The 23,847-nt window shown below is 42.4% G+C and overlaps 1 protein-coding gene across 1 annotated transcript; it reads right to left on the reverse strand.

The window, feature by feature from the left end:
- Positions 1-653: 653 nt before the first annotated feature.
- On the reverse strand, positions 654-22,442 carry slco5a1 (solute carrier organic anion transporter family member 5A1). The gene is made up of 10 exons (XM_077553865.1): positions 22,287-22,442; positions 20,181-21,454; positions 9,689-9,821; positions 9,346-9,569; positions 6,944-7,108; positions 5,517-5,715; positions 4,526-4,685; positions 4,101-4,345; positions 2,988-3,052; positions 654-2,760 (listed from the first exon to the last, which is right to left on the reverse strand). Exons 2-10 carry the CDS (start codon positions 21,106-21,108, stop codon positions 2,318-2,320), a joined length of 2,562 nt encoding a protein of 853 aa, XP_077409991.1. The 5' UTR covers positions 21,109-21,454; positions 22,287-22,442; the 3' UTR covers positions 654-2,317.
- Positions 22,443-23,847: the final 1,405 nt, after the last annotated feature.

Below are 23,847 nucleotides of genomic sequence, written 5' to 3' on the forward strand. Positions count from 1 at the left end.
CACTTTTACTATTAATGCTTGTTTAGTTTTTTTTTTTAAACAAAACCCCCTAAAACATTTTAAATAACGCTTTTACTATTATTGCTTGTTTATTTTTTTTAAACAAACAAACAAAACAAAGAACCTTCTTACTATACATTGTCTGTAAAAAAAACGGCTTACTATACGTGATTGTTTTTTGTAATAAAAGGTTTATTACATACATTGTCATTTACAACAAAAAAAGCAGTGTTATTCAACATGGCCGTTTTTTAAAATGAAGAAACAAAAAGGGAATTTGAGACGGTCAATTGTCATTGCACTGCTAATGTGAAGGATTTTTTTGTATTTTGAATTGAATTACTTTGGACTTTTATTTATTATTTATTGATTTATTTTTTTATTTTTTTATATAAAAAAAAACAACGACCATGTATAGTAAGGCATTTTTTTTTAAATAAAAAACGACCATGTAAATGTAAAACCTTTTTTTTTTTAAGATCATGTATAAAAAGGGTGTTTTTGGGGAGTGGGCGGGGGGGGGGGGGTCTTTTTAAAAGTTTTAACATAACTGGCCACTAGGGGGCACATTTCGTTTGAAGGCAAAATTATTCAACAAAATATTGTCTCCAACACTCAAGTCAAACAAACTAAAACAAAACAACTCACTCGAATGAAGCAATTGATAGTGATTGTTTATTGAAGATGCAGATGTGAAATTTTTAAATAAAACTATAAGCACCCAATCCATTGTTGCTTGGCGTCCGTAATCTGTACTCCTGATGCTGCCCCCTGGTGGCCAAAGCGGTCCAGGCGTGTCCAATTGTGCGGCAGTGTCTAATGTCGACTTTTTAACAACAATTATGTATTCAAGTCATCCGGAAATCAAACGGGAAAAAAACATGACACTTTTCTGCTCCTGAGGAACACAGACAATGCGATTAAGAGCTTTTCGGAATACTGTACTGAACTTCTTCCCTATAGGGAATTATTACAATAATATTAAAAATCATCGTGAGGTCTACTCTCTCCGAGCTGCTGTTGCTGTTTATGTAGCAAAAACGTATTTATTAAAAAAAAAAAAGAAGAAAAAAGAATAAGGTGTCTATCACTGAGAGGAAAGAGCAGTGCATTGTGGGTAGGCCTGTCTGCCGAACTTGACAATAATACTGTTCAGGCACTGCAAAAGACAATTCCATTCTCTAGTTTTGTCTTTGAATGTTAGTTTATAAATACGCTTCATCTACACGCTACACTATTTGCACTTAATAATTTGAATCATCAATATTTACAGGTTGATCATCACGCGCTCGTTTGAGCTATGACACAAACGTGGAATTACGGGGACTGAAAAAGTTTGATCAGGTCACATACTTTTTACGATTCGTTCTGTAGTCCAGTGTCAATTCCCAAACTCTGTGCTGGAAAAATGATCTAATGTTACGCTATGCACGTGTCACAGCGTGAGTCACAGAAAGGCATAAAAGTCATTGGAAATTTACATGTTGGGAGTTTTGACCTTTAGAGAGAACTTTTCAAAGCAAGAACTGGTAGCTAGCCGCTCGATGGCGAATTAGTTAGTGGCTAGCTTGAGAAGCTAACTACTCAAACCCAGAATCTCAGAACTGTGAGGCAGACGTGCGAACCGCGAACGAGTCGATCCAGTTAGGGCTGTGCAGTGGTGCCTTGAGATACAAGTTGAAGTTTTGCATCTTAAAATAGTTTTTGTAAATAAAAGGAAAAATATCACCCTCTAATATTAAATTTAAAGAGTGTAAACCTTTTGGTGTTGCCCACTTTGTCCACTGGGGGGCAGTATACTAACGCCGGTATTCTACTACTAGTCAATGGATTTTATTGACGTTAGAATTAAAATAATTGAACTTTCCTAAGGCAAAGCTGTGATTTAAATACACAAGGTTTAATACCCTTCGTTTGGTTTGACAGTAAACATCATCAAACTGCTTGAAGCCTTTGTATTGATAAATTGTTCACGATTTAATGAAAAAAAAAAACTTGGGGTCACGCATATCTCAAGGTACCACTGTATTGTGATATCATTTTGAAAAAAGTTCAAGCCTCCTACTGCATTATGTACACAATACAATCATTAATCATCACCATAATAATAATAATAATAATAATAACACAAATTGTGGATTATTTCTGGATCACATCTTTGGGACAGACAGTAGTTTTCTTGAAGGTGGAAACAAAGTCGGGATCTTGCATAGAAGACAGTTTGTGCTTTGAGTGTGACGAGTTAGCACCAAGACGGCGGCGGCGTGTCAGTCAGCCCTTGAAGAGGAAGGTGAGTGGCGTTTTTTTTTTTTATGGGTCAGGCGAGCGCAGCGCCTCCGGGCGCTATTGCTTTAAGGCTGCCGTGGCAGAGCAGCAGCGTGGCGGCGGCAACGGGGACCTCTGGCCGCGCCGGCGGGATGAAGATGGGGCAGGAGCGCGTGCGCGCGTGGCTTTTGCGGCCTCCGCCCGAGTGGCCGACCAGCTCGCTGACGGTGCCCAGGAGCAAAGGCGGCGGCGGGGGCGGGCGGGGGCTGGGCCGCCAGCGTTCCACGCGCTCCTCCTTGTGCTTGATGGAGTACCACGTGAGGAAGATGAAGACGAAGCCCACGAACTTGAGGCTGGCGGCCAGGCCGAAGTAGACGAAGCGGAAGGCGGTCACGTCGTACTCCCAGCACGAGCCGTGCACGCCGCAGTCTTGCTGCCACAGCATGCACGTGGTGTCGATCACCGCGCCGAAGTAGATCGGCGTCGGGATGTACGCTGGCAAAAAAAGTAAGCGATTGTTTGTTTATAAATAAAGTCACGAATATAATCATGATTATCAAATGAATATATTAAAAAAGTGAATTTGAGATGTTCTCGAAAGGCTAAAAGTCTGACAGATGGTGCTGCAATATGTCTCTCTCACCACTGGGCGGCAGCATTGGAGCATTTAAGACAGTTGACGAAATGGATCAGTCATCTGCAAACACTTGAAATCAACTCACCGAGAGTTCGAAGAAGGACAAACTGCATGCCCAGAGCAAAAGGCCTCTCTTCTTCATCCACCGACCTAAACAAACACGCACGTAATAACAACACAAAAAAAAATCTATATCACGCTATAACCTTTTATAGCAACTCCAATATTGTAACGTCCCATCTGTTTTTATGGAACGTCTCATAAGAAAATAAATTATTTGTTGTTTTTTTACTGTGACTTTCTGGTAGCATACTTTTTTTCAAATTTATTTTTCTCATATTTATTTATTTTTCTACAATTACGACTTTGGTCATCCTCCAAAAATGTCTAATAATTCTATTTTTAAGACTTTTTTTCTCATACAATTATTACTTTGATCCCTTAAAACGCTTTCATGACATTACAATTTTTCTCTTGCTGTACTACAGCTTTACTCTTGTAACATTGATTTATAATGGTAACTTTCTAAAAAATAACAATAAATGCTTAAGTAATTTTGTATTCCACAACTTCTGTTTCTCAATTGCTAAAATAAAATATTTGGTAACATCTCCATCTTTGACATGACACTTTTTAATGGTAGAATGACAACATTTTTTGTGTCAAATTATCAGTCTATTATTCCCTTTATGACTTTTTTTGTCTTAAAAAAAACTTTTATTTTACTATTTTTATTCTTTTTCTATTTTTATTCTTTATTTAACACTTGGGACTTTTTTTCTAGAGACTGCTGAGATTATTACTACTATTCCTAACTTCCGACCTTTTTATTATTATTATTATTATTATTATAACGTGGTTGTCAAAAAAGTGGAACTTTTTTCGTATAACTTTTTCTACAGTTGTGACACTTATTTAAAAAAAAAATAAAAATACTAATAGTCTATTTTCATAACATTATAACTAACTTAAGAACTTAACTCTCATAATTTTAGGACATTTTGCTCTCATTAGAAAAAAAAAATCAATTGTATTTTTATGATTCTGACTTCATTCTCGTCAACTTTTTGATGGATTACAAATAATTAAATCTAAAAAAAAAATATTATTATTCTTATTTTTTTTATAAATACAGTGATACCTCTACATCCAAATTTGTGAGGATATGAGCTGAAACGTTCCTTTCCTTTTCCCTCACCTGAGCGTGACGATGATGGCGGAGGGCTGCGCGCAGGCGGTGATGAGTGTGACGATGAAGAGGAAGACGAGGAAGGGGATGAGCGTGTTGCACGTGCGGTCGCACTTTCCCGACGTGGCGAAGCCGTTCTCGTTCAGGTACGTCTTGACGATGACCAGCTGGAGCTGGTTGACGGGGCCGCCGCCCGACTGCGGCGTGATCACCTGACGGCTCTGCACGCAACCGCACTCCGTGTAGTTCCTCATCTGACCAATAAGAAGGGAAGGCCAGATTGGTTCACAAATTAAACCAAAGACGTTGAAACATACTTGGAGTCCCCCAAGGTTCTGTCCTTGGTCCCCATTCACATTTTTTTTTTTTTTTTTTTGGGATGACGGTTTGTTCAGTTCGTCCAGTGCTTTTTGTTTGCATGTTTGCGCGCTCACCCCGCTGCTGTCGTTGCCGACGGCGCTGCATCCGGCCAGGCAGGGGTTGAAGTAGGTGATGCCGTCCGAGCCGCACACGGGCGCGTATTCGTGGATGCGGCAGCCACAGTTGACGTTGCAACTTCCCGTCAGATTCCTGTGCGTCAGCGTCAGCGTCGGACTGCAACGACACACGTTCGTCTTCAACACAAATGGCATGATGACAACGTCGCGTCCAGAGTTGGGATGGCTTTGTACTTTTTATTTCATATTTTTAAAAGCGAGTTTTGTATTTGGCACATTTTGTTGTATTTTCTGTCATATGTATATTTCTTGCAATTTTTTAAATAATATTTTCTAATTGTCATGTAATGTTTTCAATATGCCTTTTTTGATTTAAAAAAATTCAGAGTACATTTTGCCATTTATTCCTAATTATGTAATTTTTTGGTATTTTATTGTTGTCGTCACTTTTAAAAAAATTGGCTAATATTTGTGTATTTTCTTTTCTTTTTATTTTTATATTATATTATATTTTATATATGTATGTTTTTTCCCATTTTTGTCTAACATTGCTTGTATATTTTTGGCCCAATATATTTTCAATTAGTATTATGTTGTATTTCTCATTTTCTATTTTGTTGTAATATTTTTGTTCCTTTTTTAATAAAATAAAAAAAAAAAGTTAATTTTTTTAAACTTAGAATCTTATTCAAATTTTTATGAAATATTGGTATATTTTTTTAAGTAAGTTTTTTCCCCATCTAATATTTTAGAGGTAGTTTCTAATATTTTTGCATCATAATTTAAAGCCGGACCGCAATAAATAAATAAATACAACAGAAAAGAAATGCAAATCTTTTTAGGGTTGGAGCTTTTGGTCAAGCTCCAAACTTGTGGAGAGAATTTAGGATTCCCCCCCCCAGATGAGCCCTGAAAAATAGCTCTAAAATGGCCACTTTGAACCAAAATGGCCGACTTGCTGGATGTACTCGAGAAAGTGTCCACTGACCCGGTGGTGTAGGGTATGTTGATGCCTCCCAGGTTGATGCTCTCGCAGCCCACGATGAAGAGCGTGGAGAAGCAGAGCAGCGACACGCCGCTGCAGATCATGGCCAGCTTGGCCGACTCGCGGGCGCCCAGCTTCAGCTTCTTGATGATGTAGCCGCCCAGCACGATGCCCACGCCCGCGCTGGGCACGATGATCAGACCTGGAGGAAGATCAACGCTCATTCCATTAAAAGTAAAGAAAATAAAAATGGCGGCCTTTGTTTGTTGTTTCTTTGCTTTGTGTTTGTTTTGTTCATTGCGTTCATCTTGACGTGGTTTGGTTGCCCGTGGCAACAGCACCGCCCCTTTGTATCCTAGCAACAAGCAGTTGGCGACTCGGTAATAGCGTTTGTGTCCGTACCGCGCGTCTGCAAATGAGCATATGTTCGCCGACAAGATACTTGGACGCGACAACGCCGCTTCCTGCTGTTGGTGGCCATGTTGGTGCTGCGATAATCCCGAGAGCTGCGCAGGCATCATCAGCACCACTGAAGGATTAGTTTAGTGGGGGGGGGTGTAGATTAAAAGGGGACGAAAGAAATGTCCGCGCGCGCGTGTTCCACTTGAGTGTGAGCACTTTTGTTACTGAATGAAAGTCAGCAGGACTCACAAAAGTCGACGACATCTTTAAAGTGCCATCATAATGACGACTTGATGTCTTGTTTCAGTGTCATTCCAAGCCTGGATGGCCTCAAACAAGTGCTTGTCGATTCTTTTTTCTTATGCAAAAAAAAAGAAAGAAAAGAAAATGTTTCCTGCCCACCCGACTCTCCGCTGTGACTATAAATAGCATAATTTGTCCATAATTTTTTTTATATTTTTTTTTAAATAGACTTCTAGAGGGGCTAATACTCCTTATGCACTCGCTGACAATGAGAGCACTGCTGCCACCTACTGTAGAGGATGTACAATTACACTTGATTCAAAACTCAACTCAAACAAACAAAAAAACAAGTAATTCCAGAATTGACTTTGAGATCAGTGCGTCATTTACCTATACAAAAACAAAATAAATAAATAAATAAATAAATAAATAAATAAATAAAAAATAAATAAAAAATAAAACAAAATAAAATAAAACTGAATTAATAAAGTAAAATTCCATTTTGGGATCAGTCAGGCATCCATCAGCCTTTTTTTTTTTAAATTAATTAAATTCCAGATTTTTTTTCCTCCTCTGGATCAACTATTAATCTAACCTAAAATAAATAAATTACTAAGCAATTACAGTAACTCTCACTATAAGGGACTATAAAGTTCTAAATCACTCAGTCATCTAAATGTGGCCAAATAATAAAAGTGGCAAAAAATTTGAACACATATCAGCACAATAAGTCGCTTAAAATGTGTTTGGTTTACCAACACGGAGCCTCCGCAGGCCGTTCTTACCCGTGTAAATGCTGGCGTTGGAGGCCGGGATGCCAAACTGGGACTCGATGAACTTGGGGATGAAGGTGATGAAGGCGGTGACGATGGCGCACTCGGCCGTGTAGGACAGACTGACGAACAGGAAGGTCATGTTGCTGAGGATCCTCAGCGCCGCCTTGGGGAGGTCTGTGGAAGCGCAAGACGGAGGGAGGAGCGCTTGCTCGCATGAACACTTACTGGAAAGCTGCAATTAATGAAAGGCCGAGGATGCTTGAAACATTGGAATCGAATTACATGCAATGCATCGGAACAAGGCAGGCAAGCTAAGGATCAGCAAAGTTGGTTTTATGATAGATAGATATAGATAAACTGTATATGTGTCCATTCGAAAGGCAGTTATTTCCGCTTCATCCTGTCAAGGGCAAACACGGCCTTTCCGTGCACCCGAGGCCGTTGTCGCAATGATTTGGCGCCCCCGCGTTGATCCTGTCACTCGCCCAATTACGTGGTCAGTGTAAATAAATACCCTTCTGTTGCTAGGGAGATTAGGCTCACTCGTAAAGATCCTTTCCAGAGCTCCTTTGGCTTTTGTATCAATTTCCACCTCTAACAGTGTCTACTTTTCGTACATTTGAAAATTCGCCCTTTATAAATGAGTTGGATTTGATGGTGCCTGAAAACACCATGAAATGGCCGCTTTGAAAAAACATGGCCGACATCCTGTATCATTTGGGGCCTGGGTTCGATTGACTTCTGTTTCTACTCATGATAGACAATGGCTGACGAATTTCATGTGGCGATATGAAACTGACTGACCCTGTGTAGCTAAACAACAAAAGATCCCATTTTTTTAAAATTAGTTTTGCCAATCTGTTGAGTATAAGTGATCCGACAAAAAATATGTGGGCTCAAAGTTTGGGTCAGTTTTTGAAGGACTTGCCAACTCTGGTCAATTAGTGGAGTCCAGTTTTCAAAGCAAACACGGTGAAGCGGCATTTGGATGTTATGCTGCACACAAATGAATGAAGTCAGCCCCAAGTATAAACGCTTTTAAATCCAGGTTTGAAACTATGCTTTCTTTCTTTTTTACATTCCATTGCCTAAGGTCTATTCAGCATTTTTAAAATCAATTTCAATTTACAGCCTTTTAATGATTTCAGAAATCTTTTTATTGATTTATTTTGCTTTTAAACGTCTTTACACCTTTTTGTTTGTCAATGCATCTAAATGTTATCAATGAAGATTCCTTTAGTCCATTTTAATAAGCTACTTTTGCTTTCTTTGCTTTGCCTTTGAATGTCATACGCTGTTCTGTTTGTAAATGCTTTTAGGTGTTTGGGTGTGTGGGGGTCATGTTGTGTAAAAAAAAAAGAAGAAGAAAAAAAAAACATAAATAAATTGGCCTTGCCAAAAAATGACCTTAAAATGGCAGCTTTTCAGGAATGGCTTCTCGGTCTAGTTATGACAAAACAAATTTCATGTTGCTAAGTGCCATAGATAACATATTTATCTGCATTTTAAGTGCTTGTTATTCATACCTAACGTGGTCTGCAACATTTCACAAGGCGAGTGAGTGCATAATTGGAGGGATTCCGTTTGAATTTCTCAGCGTCTGCGGCCATCTGAAGGACAAATTTGAGCAACGTTGGAAGTCGCTCGACTGCCGACGTTGCTTTTCACCCCGCGAGCTGTCAAATCCGTCCCGTTTTGCCGGTAAGCACAAATAAATGACATTTCCGTGATGGCTGCTTTCCGTGTGATGAGCGCTTTTGTTTGGCTCGGCGGGGCGGGGTTTGTCGACTCGGACGAATCATGACTGAGCTCCCATGGGAGCTCATTTAAAAAAAAATAATAATAAAAAAAAAAAAGGCAACAGAGAGCAAGGGAAGCTGGGAAAGCCTGCAGCAGGTTGGAGGGAAAAAAAGGGGTGTCGCTGGTTCATTTGGTCCCCAAAAAAATAAATATATTAAATATACACTTAAGCGCTTCCAGTGAATTACATGCTTCATTAGACAAACCTCTTAAATCAATAACATCCTCGCTGTAGATCTGAATGGATTTCGCGCTATGGGATAAGAAGACTCATCATGGCCATTGATTGGATTACAGGCACTTTGCACATCATTAGCTCGCGGCTAACGTAAGCCTGATAACAGCAGCAGTCACAACAGTCTTTTTTGGGTGTACAAAAGAATTTGATTGGTATCTCCTATGATCACTGCAGTGGATTTCAGTCCATCTGTTTTGTGTTGTTTGACAAGAAGACGCACTGAGTGATGTTTTAGACGGTAACGTTAGCTTCTCGGGCTAGCCATTAGCTAGCTAGCCACCGACTGGCTTTTGTTTTCTCGTACGCAATTAGGAATGTTAACAAACTTGCCGGTAGTCTTAATAAAGGTTTAATAAATCGAGTAATTTCTCACCCTTGATGTCTTTCCCGAAGCCCATGGAGGAGGACACGTTCTGGCGCTTGCCGCCGGACTTCTCCTTCATCACGTCGCCTCCGTCGTCGTCGGACAGGTCACCTGGCGACGAGCCCATCGTTTTCTTCCTCTTCTTGTGGCGCGGCGGCAATTTTTTGGGGAAGGCGAACATGGGAAAGATGACCAGGAGCATGGCGACGGCACACAGCAAAAAGCCGCTCCACCTGAATTGGACAAACGCAAATTAGATGGTCCAAACAATCGGAAATTAAAAGAGAATTAAAAAAAAAATAAAAAATTAAGAAAAAAAAAAAAAGGAAATTAGAGCATTTATCGTACTTACCAGTTGCCAACAAAGCGAGGGTCGCTTTGGTCGATGTTGACCACGGTTTTGGGGTCCACGTAGAAGCCGATGAGGACGCCTCCCAGCAGGTAACCGGCTGCCGGTCCCAGCGCTCCCATCACGTACATGACGGCTGAAAGCACAAGAGACAGACAGAATGCTTAAGCAGTTGTGACAAACGGGTGCCATTTTTGATTCTGTGGTGGACCGCTCCATTCATATCCTCCATCCATCCATTTCCTTTCCTAGCAGATTTTAGGCGAAAGGACGCCACTACGACTCATTCATTACTTGTTCTGAGCAAGGCCAGCGAGAGTTCATCTTTTGCGGAGAACACCTGCGCAGACAATCCGTAGGACATTTCCAAGCGGCCCGAGGCCATTTTTCACCACTTTTGCAACATCTGAACAGGTGACCTGAAAGCGCCAGAGGTCTTAGAGGGGGAGGGGTGGGGTGGGAGGGGTTCTCTGAGACGGTCCGAGCCAATCAGACACCGCCAGGGGAAAGCAAAAGAAACTCATTAAAGTTAAGAAACCCAGATCGGACGAGTGGAAAAAAAAAAAAAAAGGCCCCTGCAGCAAAGACAAGTCAAAGCCATTTAACAGCTACAATGGAGGGAGGGGGTGGGTGGGGGGGTTGGGGGGTCAAACTTTCCATAATTACGCCTGGAACATTGCTTCAAGCTATCACGGTGTTAGGATTAGCACTTTAGAACACTTTTTTGGGGGGGGACAATTAAAAAAAATGTCTCGCTTGCACACAGACTTCATTTTCACAGGTAGGATAGCAAGTAACCTTTTGTGCATCTCGACAAGATGCAAAATGTTCTCTCTTTAGTTAATCACCTTTTTTAATACACACACACACATTTTTTTTGAATCAACCCAATCAGACGCTTAATCTGGGTCCTAGACGCTAATGGCATCCCGCCTCCCGCCGGCCACCACATTACATAACAACTCCTCGCGTATGCTCAAACACTTCCCCGCCGTTAAAACGTTTATTTTTGTCACACTGGAAGTTGTTTAGCCACATGTTTCCTGCTGACTTTTGCTCGACGTGCCTCGGCAAGAGATAATGACGCTCTCTGTTCAATGACAGTCAGATGTAATATTTTTTCACTGTGTTTTTAACTCGAATATTTTTCAATAAATTATTTTTTTTTTTGCCTATTTATGTGTGTATTTTTCATCTAATATTTTTTGTATATTAGTTTATTTTTCACATTTTTTTAAAAAACTATTTGTGTGTGTGTTCCATTTAATATTTAAGTTTTTTTGGGAGCTGACATATTTGTATATTTATCAAATATTTGTGCCATTCAGCTAACATTTTGGGGATTTTTCAATAAACCTTTTTCTATTTTTCCAATATTCATTTTCCATCCAGCATTTGTCTATCCAGTGAATTTTATACATTGCATGTCAAATGAATGGAGATTTTTTTATAATGATTTATCTTAGACTCCTTTTTTTTTTTTAAATCACAAAAACCTGGCATTTAACTTATTCAATCTACTGCGTACAATTGTACATCACAGAAAAAAAAATTATACATGTCTGCGCCGGACTGTATGAATGAATGAAGCGTGCACAAAATATAGATTTGATATCACGCAGGTCAGCTTTTTTTTTTTTTTTTTTCTTTAAAGACGCATGACCGCTTCAGCGCCATCAATCCACACTGTCAAACCCGACTCACTGCTCTAAGCACCTACAGCAGGTGTCCTTCCCGTTGGCTCACACCGCACGTATATATATCATCTTTTAACAGCGCCGTCGTCTCTCGTGTTCCACAGTCGAGGCACGGCCGCAGCGGAGAAGCGTAACGCAATGTGGCAGGATATTAGCGGCCACAGACTATTAATTATAGCGGGCAAGCGTGGCAAAGGGTCTCCTCTTTTTATCTCCTCCTTTAGATGAATAATGGCTGGTGGGCCCATAAACGGCCGAGGACAGTCTGGAATTAAACGAAACAAGACAAGCACTGTGTGATGATGATGATGATGGAGTTGCAAATGAAAGCCAAGTTGCGTCAAGTCAAATTGGATTTAAATGCGGCATAATTGGCATCCCGTTGAACTCGGGACCAGAAACAAGTAAGTTCAGGAAAAGACTGGAGGTTCAACCTGAGGGTCGAGCAGGACGAAAAGCCTTCAGATTGACGGATGTGCTGGCACAGCAGCAACGGCGGCCGGCGTGGCGACGCTCAATCGCACACAAAGGCTGCAGTGGCGGGGGGGGGGGGGGGGTCGCCACGGTACAGCATGCCAATGAAGGAGGGCCGCCTGACTGTGAGCTTGCTTGACTCGGATGACGCAACAGACCTTCAGCGGCGGCACGTGAAGGACGAAAACCTTCCAGGCTTGGTCTGACTTGATCCGTTGGGTGCTATCAGCTTTCCCTGCTTGTGTTTGTGTGCAGAGTCAGCAGCATCTGCGTGGCCGCTGGGGGTCTGACTTACAATATGTGGCGGTGTTTCTCCGCATTCGATGTTGCACGGTTATCAACACAAAGCCCGACGCCTTTCTCAAAATCAAGGAAGCGGAGACGACGCGTAACAGACGGTTTGGGATTCATTCTCAACTTTGGTCTCATTTTCATCTTTTGATCTGAAAGCCAAAAAAGTCTTCAGTATATAACAAAACACAAAATGAACTGACCGTGCCGTTCCAATACTTTTGACTGCACATGCCTTTTTACCTTTTAAAACGTGATTTGCAACACCGAACACCCACAAAGATGTTTTTACTGCAGGAAATTCTCCGAATCCTGGCGGGAACGACACCCAGCTGAGTCCGCAGCCGCTTGGACTGTAAATGGAACTTTGAGGCATAACAACGTCAACAGTGCATCGCCTCCTGAGCTCCCGTGACCTTGTCTTCAACCCCCCACACCCACCCCCAACCACCATTACCCTTGACAAGGGAGCCAGCAAACACTTGATGAGAAAGCACACTGACTAATGAAGCAGCCCCCCCGGTGGCCAAAGTCATTACTTCGGGCTAATGATGCGATTTAATTACAGTTGATAAGAGATTCAACTGACCAAACACATGAATCATTGGATTGTTCTCTTCCAAAGCGTCCACCTGCGTTCATCTTTTTTTAATAACAAGTCGTCTCCTTCGCTCTGTCGGGGGGGGGAAATAACTTTAATAAATGATGTCGGCGCGCTCAGCATCCAAACAATCTAAGTGATGCCGGAACCTTGGATTTGTGTTCAATGCCACGGCGCTCTCTCTTCTCCGTGTTACTCGGGCATATATAAAAGCCGACTTGCACGTCGCGCATTCCTGATCCGACAAGAATAACGCACGTGCGACAATGGATTAGCGTCGCCGTGGCAACGTCTTACATTTTGCAACACACGTTTACACACTTTAAACGTTTATAGGCAGAGATGGCAAATCTGGGTCCAGGAAGTAAAAAACCCAGGTACTAGCTAAACTAGCTAAACAACTCCCGGGGCGCTAGCTAGCTAGCTAGCTAGCACATAGGACAAAAGCTCAACTGTGGCAGGTTTTTTACCTTCTGGATCCAGATTTTCCACCTATGCTAATTATAGGTGCCAAAACTTGAACAGATGTGGAAGCTGATCGACTAAGTGGATGCGTGGAATGTTTTCACGGATCAAGAGCGTAGTAAAGATGTTTGATCCCGGCGGCCCGTTGGGACTGACTGGTACAGACGCAGAGCTTAAGACTTGAAAGAAATGAAAACCATCAGACAAATCGGAAAGCCCTTCTGGGCTTGTACCATCAACGGGGTCGGAGGACCACACGCATGCTTGGCTGCTAAGCCAAAAGACATGACGGGTCACAAGAAACGACCCGACTTCTAGCTACTAACGCCCCCCCCCCGAAGCGCTTTTCATTTGATTTAGACTCATTATGTGTTGTATTCTTCTTGTAAAAGTGGAGTCGAGGTTACTCGTTTTCAAAATCCTGTGTTGGCGGAAACACACTTGAGTGGCTGCAATCTGACAAATGTCCACCGAGCGGTATCATGAAGGAGATAAAAGTCTGCTCCTCGTCAGGCGGCGACATGTCCGTTCTCGCACACTGTGTGCCATATCGCATCATTCCAGAGAAGAGCAGTAGACTTTATAAAAGCTTTTTTTTTTTTTAATCCTATCATGACAGAAGCAATCCGACTTCGGAATGATGTCTGCCGTGCAGTGCACGGACGCGACCGCGAGTGTGTCTGAAAGCGCCGGGTAAAGATAGACTAGGACTGATTTGGTAGCAAAATTGAGCTCGATTGATATCATCACAAGCCGAGCGTCTTTCTCTGTAACTAGCACAAATGATGGGAAAATTACAGAAAAGAACGGCCCCGATCGCAATGTGCCAAATCCTTCCCGCCGCCTCCCCCTTTTTACACTCGGGTTTCCCACATTGCTGTTGCTTCCCAATTATCTAAATAACCATCAAAGATCTTTGCTTTTACAAGCCGCTTCACACTGACACTCAAGCCTCTCAATCTCGCCCAAAAGGGAGGCCTCTCGCAAGACCCTCGCAGTGTGATCCCCTTTGGCTTTTATGCGATACGGCGGACATTCCTTCGGCGGCGTCCTTGTTAACCCTTTACAACACCGGCGCTTTGAAATGGAACTTTGCTCATCATTTCCCTTGCGTAAGAGGACGGTGGGCGAACAAAAGCATCTTGGATACCTCAAAACACGGGATGTGCTTGCACCTGCAGCTTTTCAGCCCCTCCATTATTACCAACTCAATAATCTGGTCCACTGTACTCCGGATTGGCGAGAGGTCACGTCTTGCTGTGTAACCATAACAACATATCTGATGAGATAAACCGGGATATCCGGGCTGGGTCGTAATCGTATTTACTGCTCTTCTGTTGGTTTGCAGCCCCGCATAATCTCGACAGTGACAACTGAAAAGCTACAAGCGGAGATCCGGTGTGAGGGGTGCGAAAGGGTTAGCAACTGAACAATAGCGTCATCGCCTTAGTCATAGCTCACAGTAGAGCTGGGTTCGATGATTGTGGCATAAGATGCGGAGAACGTTTAACGCCATTGGCAGTGCAGCTGCGGAGGCAGGTAAGCAAAGGGACCGACAGACAAAAAAAAGGGCCAAAAAAAAACGCCTACACAAGGCGGGTGCGCAGGTCCGCTATTGACTCGTCTTCTTTCACACGTATTTGTCTTTCCACACAGTCACAGATGTGCAAATACTGTTTGCTGGAAAAAGGGTTGTGGAATTCTTCCAAACCGTTATCACTTTCAGATGGACACACAGTCCTGTAGAACAAAAACCTAACCGGTCGATCGGGGCATCCGGGTCATGGTACTCCACAAACGTTGAACTTGAAATGTAGTGCTATATTTAGCGGCATCATAGATGTGAAATTTGCAAGCGACGCTCACGCTTGTCAGGCTGCATTTTTTTTGGTCTCGTGCCGTCGAGTGCGGGTCAGACAACATTCGGAAGTTGTCCGTCTCCCTAAAGACTGGGAAAGACGGGCCCTCAAGAAGCGAACAATAGCGTAAGGTCAGAATGGGGCAGACTGAATAAAGATAGGTTGGCTAAGCAAATGTTGGAAAATGATCAGTGACGGTTTCTTTAACTTGACCTTGTGTTCATTTTCTGAGCCGCTAATCAAAAAGTATTTTCATCAAGAGCAGGTTTGTCAAACTCATTGCAATTCAGGGGACACGTACAGACTGATTTGACGCCAGGTATGATGAGAACGATACATCGTTTTAATATAAACAGACGCATAATCTGGAATATCTTTAGCGAGAGTACGGGTAACGGGAGGTTAGCATAATCGCTAATTATTTTGTGTCTGCTCATTTAAATCTGTAATAGTCATGGGACCTCTGGGCAGCTGGGTGTGCCATGAGGGGGGTTTCATTTAATCTTTTTAGGGGGGGGGGGGGATTATCTTTAACTCTTTGACTGCCAAAAACGTTAAATAACGTTTAGTAAAATCCTATGGAGGAGTGCCAAAGACGTTAAAAGACGTTTGTTTCAAAACAGAGGTGAAACTAACCATTTTCTATTGTTGATTACTGAAAAACGGAATAAGGTAGAAACAAACTTTTTTTCCTGCTGAAAGATGAGAGTCCAATCTTTCATTTGGTAGTATGTGTGTTTCCATAGTCCAAACACATAATTTTCTGTGGACCTTGAAAGATCAGTCAAAATGCTTAAATCGGCTGGCACCCACGGCATCCCTTTTCTGAAAACGTCTGGCAGTCAAAGAGTTAAAGTGGAAGTCAACCCCCACCCCCAAATTTTTTGGGGTTAGATAATATGTTCTATGCGGCCCACTAGTCTAAATATGGCATTCTGGTTAATGTGGCGCAAGTGGAATATGAGTTAAGCAACAAAATCCATCCGTTTTGATCCATCTCAAGTGGCGGCCATTTTGACATTAACCAATCACAGCGCAGCTTCAGAATAAGGTGAGCTCTGATTGGTTGTTGCCTGAGGCGACATTGATGTCGTCTTCAGTCGTGAGCAAGTGGCAAAATGGCTGCCCCGAGATGGATAAAAACGGCTGGATTTTGCTCCATAACTCATATTCCAAAACTGTAATACTAATCAGAATGTCATGTTTAGACAAGTGAGGTCACATATAACATATTCTTGTCGAGAAATGTTAAAGATTGACTTCCGCTTTAAGAAACAGGGAATGACTTGTTCTCTTCCACTTTGTTTTCTTCTGCACTTCGGTATTATTGAGCAAAAATATAACTGTGTCTTACCTTTAAATGTATCGCCAGGCTCAATTAAACACTATTCTCAGGCATTCTTAGAATTTTCAGTCAACCAGCTACGGGGGATGAAGGGAGGATTAGGAGAAACAGCGCCGACCAAAGAGTGAGCAAGAACAAAGGGGGGAATAATATGTCAAATTTTTTTCTTCCCCCCCCCCCCCGGCGGCATAGCTGAAAACAAAAGGTTTCTCAGTGTTCCTGCAATCACAACCTCGCTTGTGGCATTTCCCCAGGAACCTTCCCACACTGTCAAAACAATCCGGCCAGTGCGCTGATAATGGCCGGTGGGCATCCGGCAAATGATGTCTAGCAATGACTACACACACACACACACACACACACACACACACACACCGCTCATACGTGAACAGTGAGTAAAACCTCCGTCCGTGAAAACAAACGAGACTCCCACACTTGCTTCGAGGGGGGAAGACGACGGCAAAAAACACAGTTTAAGTGTCATCAGTGGCACAGGTTTGCCAACGGAAAGGTCACATGGTGTACGAGGGAGTAGTAAGGCGGATTTCACCGATTGTACAAATGTGAACTACAGCACACATGAAGTGGAAAACGTGGGGCACCTAACTGGACTGCTGGAAAAACACAAAGATCAAAAGAGGCTAGGCTAGCTGTTAGCAAAAGAAAGAAATGCAGTGGCTAAACTGACAACCTGAGCTATGATTGGTCATTACCCATTTCCTCAGCACAGGTGATATCATCTTTAGTGTCCTCACAAGTGGCAAAGTAAAGCGATTTGACAGTTCATATCAAACAGGGAGAATCCATTAAGCTCATCGTGAATGTTGAGATCCTCCTCACTTTAAGGTCAAAAGAATTGAGACGCACCCCGCAACCATTTGATGAATCAATCAGAGCTTGTGGACAGACATGAAATCGGCAATTGGCTTTAAAAGTCTGAGACTGGCTAATCCTTTGACATTTGTCGAACGGTGCGCAAGTGCCCCAACACTCGTCTGGATGCCCAAACAGAAGTGGACATCCTAAAATGGACAATTCTGAGGGCAGCGGAGGGGTGGGGGGGGGGGGGGGTTCGGCTCGGGTGGTTGGATGACACTGTGTTGCCGCGGCAACGGCAGGCCAAAGCCGCATTACAGGTCAGAGGAAACGCAGGCACAAAGCGAGATCCTCACATAACGAGGCGCTCTCTCATTTTCACCACAAGTAACCCCCACCCCCCGACTCTAACCCCGCCGGTGTCAACCTACAAAAACTGTCGACTCCTCCCCCCTGAGTCGCTGCAAATTGGGTTGGGGGTTAAATGGGTTTGCTGAGGTACGTCTGGTTATTCCGCAGGAAACGTGTGCTGGCTTAAATGATTGCGCAGAGCCAAGTTGCCGTGGTTATTTTCAAGCATCTGGGATGCAACTCAAGGGCGTTTTGGACCCCGTCTGCGCTTTCCTTCAATACCTGCTGAAAACAGGCAAAGTGGAGGTCAAAGTGGACGCCAAAAGACACCTCCACTTATGAGGCGTTGCCACGGCGAGGTTGTTGTTGTTTTCCTGCCTGTTTTTGTTCATTAACTCATTTGCTCCCAAATACGTAAAAAAAAAAAACTGTTCTATTTTAAACATTGCCATGGTCCCAAAAACGTATTTATATGTTGTTGTTGTTTTTATAGCTTTTTATGCTAGAGCATACAGAAGGCTTTAAAGCAGCCTGTGATCTGAAGAGGTGCAATGGTAGTTTTGTAGGTGGCAGCAGACTATAAAAGATCAACCAGGGCCTTGTTGCAAAAAGTTTTTTTGCCAATGTTTTCAACGTGTTTTAGTTTGTTTATTTAGTTTTTGTTAATTTTGTACATGATCTTTCGTGATTTTATTTTAAATGTATTTATTTTTGCCATTACTCTGCCGTACAGAGGTCAAACAGTTTTTCGGGAATTGGAGTTTACCTTACTTTACACAATACTTGGTGACTTATTTTTATACCTTAGAATTCACAAACACTTCATATAGCTATATAAAAGAAAATCTCAAACTAATGGAAACTAAACTAAAATGAAGCATTTGCTAAAAAAAAAATAAAAAAAATAAAAAACCCACTCTAAAAACTAATTAAAACTCACTTGAATTAGAAAAACTGAATATCATGAAAAATCCTATTACAACCATTAACTATTACAACCTGGTTGGTAACTTAAGAAAAAGCCGCCAGCGAGAAAGGGGCTTACGGCTAACGCCACCACCTCAATCCATTATAATTTTTTAGCCTGTTTAATCACATGACTTGAGGACACATAGTTTGCATAATAAGAGGTCAGTGGGACAGCGGGCATCTGCGTGAAAGCCTTGAGCAGATTGAGGGGTGCCCCACCAACGCGGTCACATGGGCGGATTACTTTCGGAGCTATGCGCGGCGGAATACCAGGAATACGCGACGCCTTAATGGATCTCGTCTCCATCCGGCCGTCAGAACTTGTCGTTTCACGGTGTGCACTCTCCCACACACACACACACGCACACACATTGTACCGCTCCATTAATCATACGCAACCCAGTTCTGCCGACGAGCCCGCATTCCCTCTCGCAGTGCTGAAGGTCCACTTTGCAGTCTTTGTGGTGCCGCACTAGCCAAACCTCGACAGGCTCGCCAAAGGCAAACAATCAGGCATAATCGCAAATTAATGTGAAAATCCACAGCTAAAAAAGGGAGCCATGTTTCACAGGGAGTGTATCAAAACAAATAATCAATAGTGTAGCACTTTTTGGCATCTTTCTGTTTGGGCTACCAGTCAAAATGGTGCCCACAGACAGAAACAAATAAGGTCCAATTTCCAGTTCCTGAGACCAAAGTGATTTCAGGGGATTTGCCATTACACACCATGCCAATGTTTTTTTTTTGTTTTTTTTTACTGAACCACAAAAACATGGTGCAACTGTCAAGGAAGAAAAGGATGGCCATATAAATAAGAGGGTGTTTGCATATTTTTGTAGATATGGACCGATTATCGGCCTGGCTAATTATCGGTGCCCATATTTGTCAAAATGCCAAATATCGGCATCGGCCTTTTTACAAAATTGAATTTGTAAGATGTTCGCAGGCAGTTTTTACTCGTCGCAAAGACATTTCGAACATAATCAGACAATTTGTCATAGTCTGCGAAGATCTTTTAAAACCTTTTACGAACATGACAAAAAACCCAAATTAGCTTCATTCGCATGTATTTGTCACTCTGAACTTTTGATTTATGGTTCTATTTAAATATCCACTTTATAAAAAAAAAAAATTATGCTGACCGTGGGAACTCCATACTTTTTTTTTTTTAATTATTCAAAAAAAATCTATTAAATTAATAAGTTAACGGTATGTTAAAATTTTGGAAAACAATAGTTTTTAATTTAGCTTGCATGATGACAACCCTGGAAGCCCCGTGCATTTTTTAAAATAATTTTTAAACAAAGCTGTCAATTCTTTAAGTAAAAGTACATTTTAAAATGTTGACGCTAATATTTTCTCTTTTACTGCAAATGAGTATCGGCTTGAAATATCGGTTATCGGCCTCTTTGACTGCTAATATTCTGTATCTGCCTTGGAAAAAAAACATATCGGTCTTTCACTATTTTTGTATATTTTGAGAGGGTGTTGGCTCACCACGCTTTGCTTTCTAGACACACAACTGTTTTTTTAGATACGTTTAAATTTTAATTTTATCCTACCCTGTACTTGTGAGAATTTAAAGTACCTTCAGAAAAGGCGCATTCCGTAGTGACGGTGCGCTTACCCAAGTAGAGAGACGCGTTCTCCTTCTTCACGTTGTCGTCCAGGTAGGTGGGCCCGAGGGTGTAGATGGGCGTGGAGCCCATGCCCACCAGAATCTGGGCGCAGATGAACAACGCCACGTAGAGGTTGTGCTCGTTGCCTTCGTGCTGACGATGGCACGACTGCGCGTCCGCCGCCTCCCGCCCGCTGCCGTTCCCGCCGAGGCAGAGTCCCTCTTGGCCCGCCGACGCGTTCATCTCCTGGATCTGGTATGGCGGCGAGATGAAGTGGGGCAGGGAGAAGAGCGCCGCCCCGACGGCGATGACCACGCCGCCGACGGCCAGCCAGCGCGGCCTCTGACCCCGACCCCCGAAGTAGGAGATGAAGACCACCACCAGCAAGCTGCCGATGTCGAAGCAGCTGACCAGCAGGCCCGACTCGGAGCTGCGCAGGCTGTAGCGTTTCTCGATGGTGGTGATGACGCTGCTCAGGTAGCCCGAAACCATCAGGGACTGGATGAAGGTCAGGTAGCACATGCAGAACAGGAAGCAGCGCGAGTCTCGGAGGATGACGCGCACGTACTTGCTGGCCGGGATGCGGATAAGGCGGGAGAGGGAGAAGCCGACTTTCTTGCCGCCGGCCGCCCTGTGGGGGTCCACGGGTAGGGAGCTGCTGAGGCCCACCATGCTTGACACAGAAGGCGAGAAGTCCGTCCTGGAGGAGGGCGACTCGGGGCTTTTTGGTGACAGTTCGCGCTTCTCTTCCACATGAATAGCAGCGGCGTCAATCAAGCCAGCTTCCCTGCATTCCGTCTGGCAGGGTCCGTTCAGGATGGGTAAGCTTTTGGACTTGAAGCAACTTTCTGAGTCTATGTACTGGTCCTGGAGCTGGAGGATCTCCAGGGATTCAGAGAGATCGCTGCCCGTCTCGTCGCTGTCCGACGACGTCATGGCACGGCCGGGTGAGATGACGAAGAGGCGGAGGAAGGGGAGGGGCAGCTCTGAGAGGACCCTGGGAAGGGTTCTAGTGCAACATGGGGACTCGGTCAGGAGGCGGTAGGCACAAAACTAAAGACCACCCTGCCGGCATCACCACAGCAGACTGGACGCTTCTGATGACGAACATTTTTCGACAAGCAAAATTGTCCTCACTAACCAGTAAGCAAAATTTGCCAATACGGTCCATGGGTTGATCAATTTGACAATGAATCCACAAAAAATATAAATAAAAACTTAAATTGTGTCTGGTTTAGTGTCCCATTTTCTCGTTTTCTTTGTTCCACAGCAGAGCAGCAGCCTACAGACACAACAAACAACAAGTATTGATGGTGCCCACAATAAAGGCGCGTGTACGTTACACAGGAAATTCTTGGGCAGGCTATTTAGATGCTGTTCCGAATCCATTAAGGTTTAGTTATTTCAAGGTTTTACACACAACTGTAATCACAAAGCTAGAATGAGAAAATTACAGCGGTGTACAAAAATTGTTTTGGGGGAAATTAACTTGCGAAATGTATTTTCTTGTTTTCCCCCGATGGTGACATTTTACATTTAGGATGTCTTTAGGATAATGTCGTTTTTACAACATATTATTTTGCATCTTCATTTTATTCATAAAACACCGTTCTTGAAGCAGTAATGCAAACTGTATTATTATTACCATTATTATTTAAAACAAATATAAAAAAAATTGAAAAGACACACAGTAGAAATAATAATACTTTTTGTTTTGTTTACGGCCACAATTTCTGATAACATATTTTCGATGTGCAGTTTCCCTGCGTTTACCAATAGGCTGGGATGCCTACTTTAAACCATTAAATTGCTGAATTGTAAACAAAAAAGCTGACCGTAAACAACACAAACAAAGCGTACGACCGAATGACGGTGTTGTCAAAACATCCCAAAAGGCTCAAATAAGAATAAAAACACCATCTTTTGTCACGGCACAAACACGGTGGGAGAACAAAAGAGCACGCTGTCACTAAACGTCTCACTCAGGCACTCTGACTGCAAACACGTCGCCACAACGCAGCAATATTTGATACTATTGTACGAATTTGTCCCAAAGTGGCGTTAATTTTGTGAATACGTTTTAGAGAAAGACTTTAAAAGGTTGTTGTACTCACACGAGGCAGAAAGGAGGTAGCCTGTTGTTGTCCTCTGAGCTGTCGCTCGCTGAATGAAATGCATTTCATGCACAGGGCTGCTGCTGCTGTTGCCGCCTCCACTGACCGTAGGAGATTAGGTAATTCTAGTAGATGCCTCACAAAAAACGACGTAAAAGGAAATATATAGGCATAATTCCTATTCCAAATGTATTTAAATATTGATTTGTATGCTATAAACCAATAGTTACGACAGTTTAAAAGTGTGCGATGACTTCTATAACTGAAAATAAGAGGTACGCTGAACGCACCGCTCCACAATCAGTGAATTGTTTACAACATCAGCCATCTTGGGATTTGTAGTTTCTAGTTTTAATTACATTACACGCAAACTTGAAATAGAATAATGTTAACAAAACACGTAACATTAACCGCCCACAAATTGGAACATAGCACCACCACTTATCAAGAGAAGGTATTACAATGACATTTTAATGTCAAATAAGCGAGAAGCGAAACCTCAGTAGACTTCGTGTACCGGCATGCATCTCGGCCTACTATGGCGGCTTGTTGAAGAGGACTCCGCCATACGTCATCTCGACAGCTGGGAGCCATGCTGACCCAGCTGTGACTGACTGGTGGCAGGGTCACACACGAAATGCCTTTAGGCACACGAAATATATATAATATATATAATAGCACATTTTAATTTAAATACAATGTTTGGATTTGTCATTTAGCGTCTTCTCACATGTAAAATGCACAAATACATTCACAACTGATTTTATTTTATTTCTAAGCCAGACGTGTTCAAGGTCCACCACTAGATGGCATTGCAGTGACCCTGCAAGATGGCTATGAAGAATGAGAGTGTTTCAAATAACTTACAATAGGAAAAGTTGATGGAATGATGGAATATATCACTAATATTTTTTATTGATTTGAATTGTGTTTTGGGTTGGGCAATCAATTGTGATTGTTAAGGGGCTAGGAAAGTGCTTTATGTCAATAGATGTCTTCCAGGTAGGGCTGTGCAGAAAGATCCAATCTATCAGTAGATTTTGCAATTAAAAATACAATCACTTTTGTTTTGTTTTTTTAATGACGTTTGACTGCATGACGGCAAGAGTGAGAAATGATTGGCACTTTAAAGGAACGCCTTCTGATTGGTTCAGGCCGCCTCATTCTATTACAAATTCGAGGCGCAAGATGGCGCCAGAGGCAGCTGCATTTTGTACATCAGACCAGCGCATGGAAAGTTTCCTCCGTCTTTCCGTCAGCTGTTTGTAGTTATAACTTTGTGAATTATGAATTAAATGTCAACCATCATTCCAATCAAGAAAATTATGTTGTTTGTTTTTACACCTTTTAAAATATATATATATATATATATATATATATATATATATATATATATATATTATATAAGTCCAAATTAAACAGTATCCACTATCCACTAGCCACAAGTGTAGCAAAAAAAAAAATGGTGTTGGACGATCCCATAAAATTACCTTTTATTACACAGAATATGAATAAAATAATATCAATACAATAAAATGATGATTACGAGCCTTAATGTGGC

This window comes from Vanacampus margaritifer, chromosome 20 (assembly GCF_051991255.1).
Source record: "Vanacampus margaritifer isolate UIUO_Vmar chromosome 20, RoL_Vmar_1.0, whole genome shotgun sequence".
Lineage (NCBI taxonomy): Eukaryota > Metazoa > Chordata > Actinopteri > Syngnathiformes > Syngnathidae > Vanacampus > Vanacampus margaritifer.

Excerpts from the sequence above, each read along its gene's own strand:
- slco5a1 (XM_077553865.1), bottom strand. The coding sequence starts at position 21,108 with ATGACGTCGTCGGACAGCGACGAGACGGGCAGCGATCTCTCTGAATCC. Across the intron at positions 9,570-9,688 it reads CCTCGCTTTGTTGGCAACTG|GTGGAGCGGCTTTTTGCTGT; the intron begins GTAAGTACGATA and ends TGTCCAATTCAG. Across the intron at positions 4,346-4,525 it reads TCGGCAACGACAGCAGCGGG|ATGAGGAACTACACGGAGTG; the intron begins GTGAGCGCGCAA and ends CTTATTGGTCAG.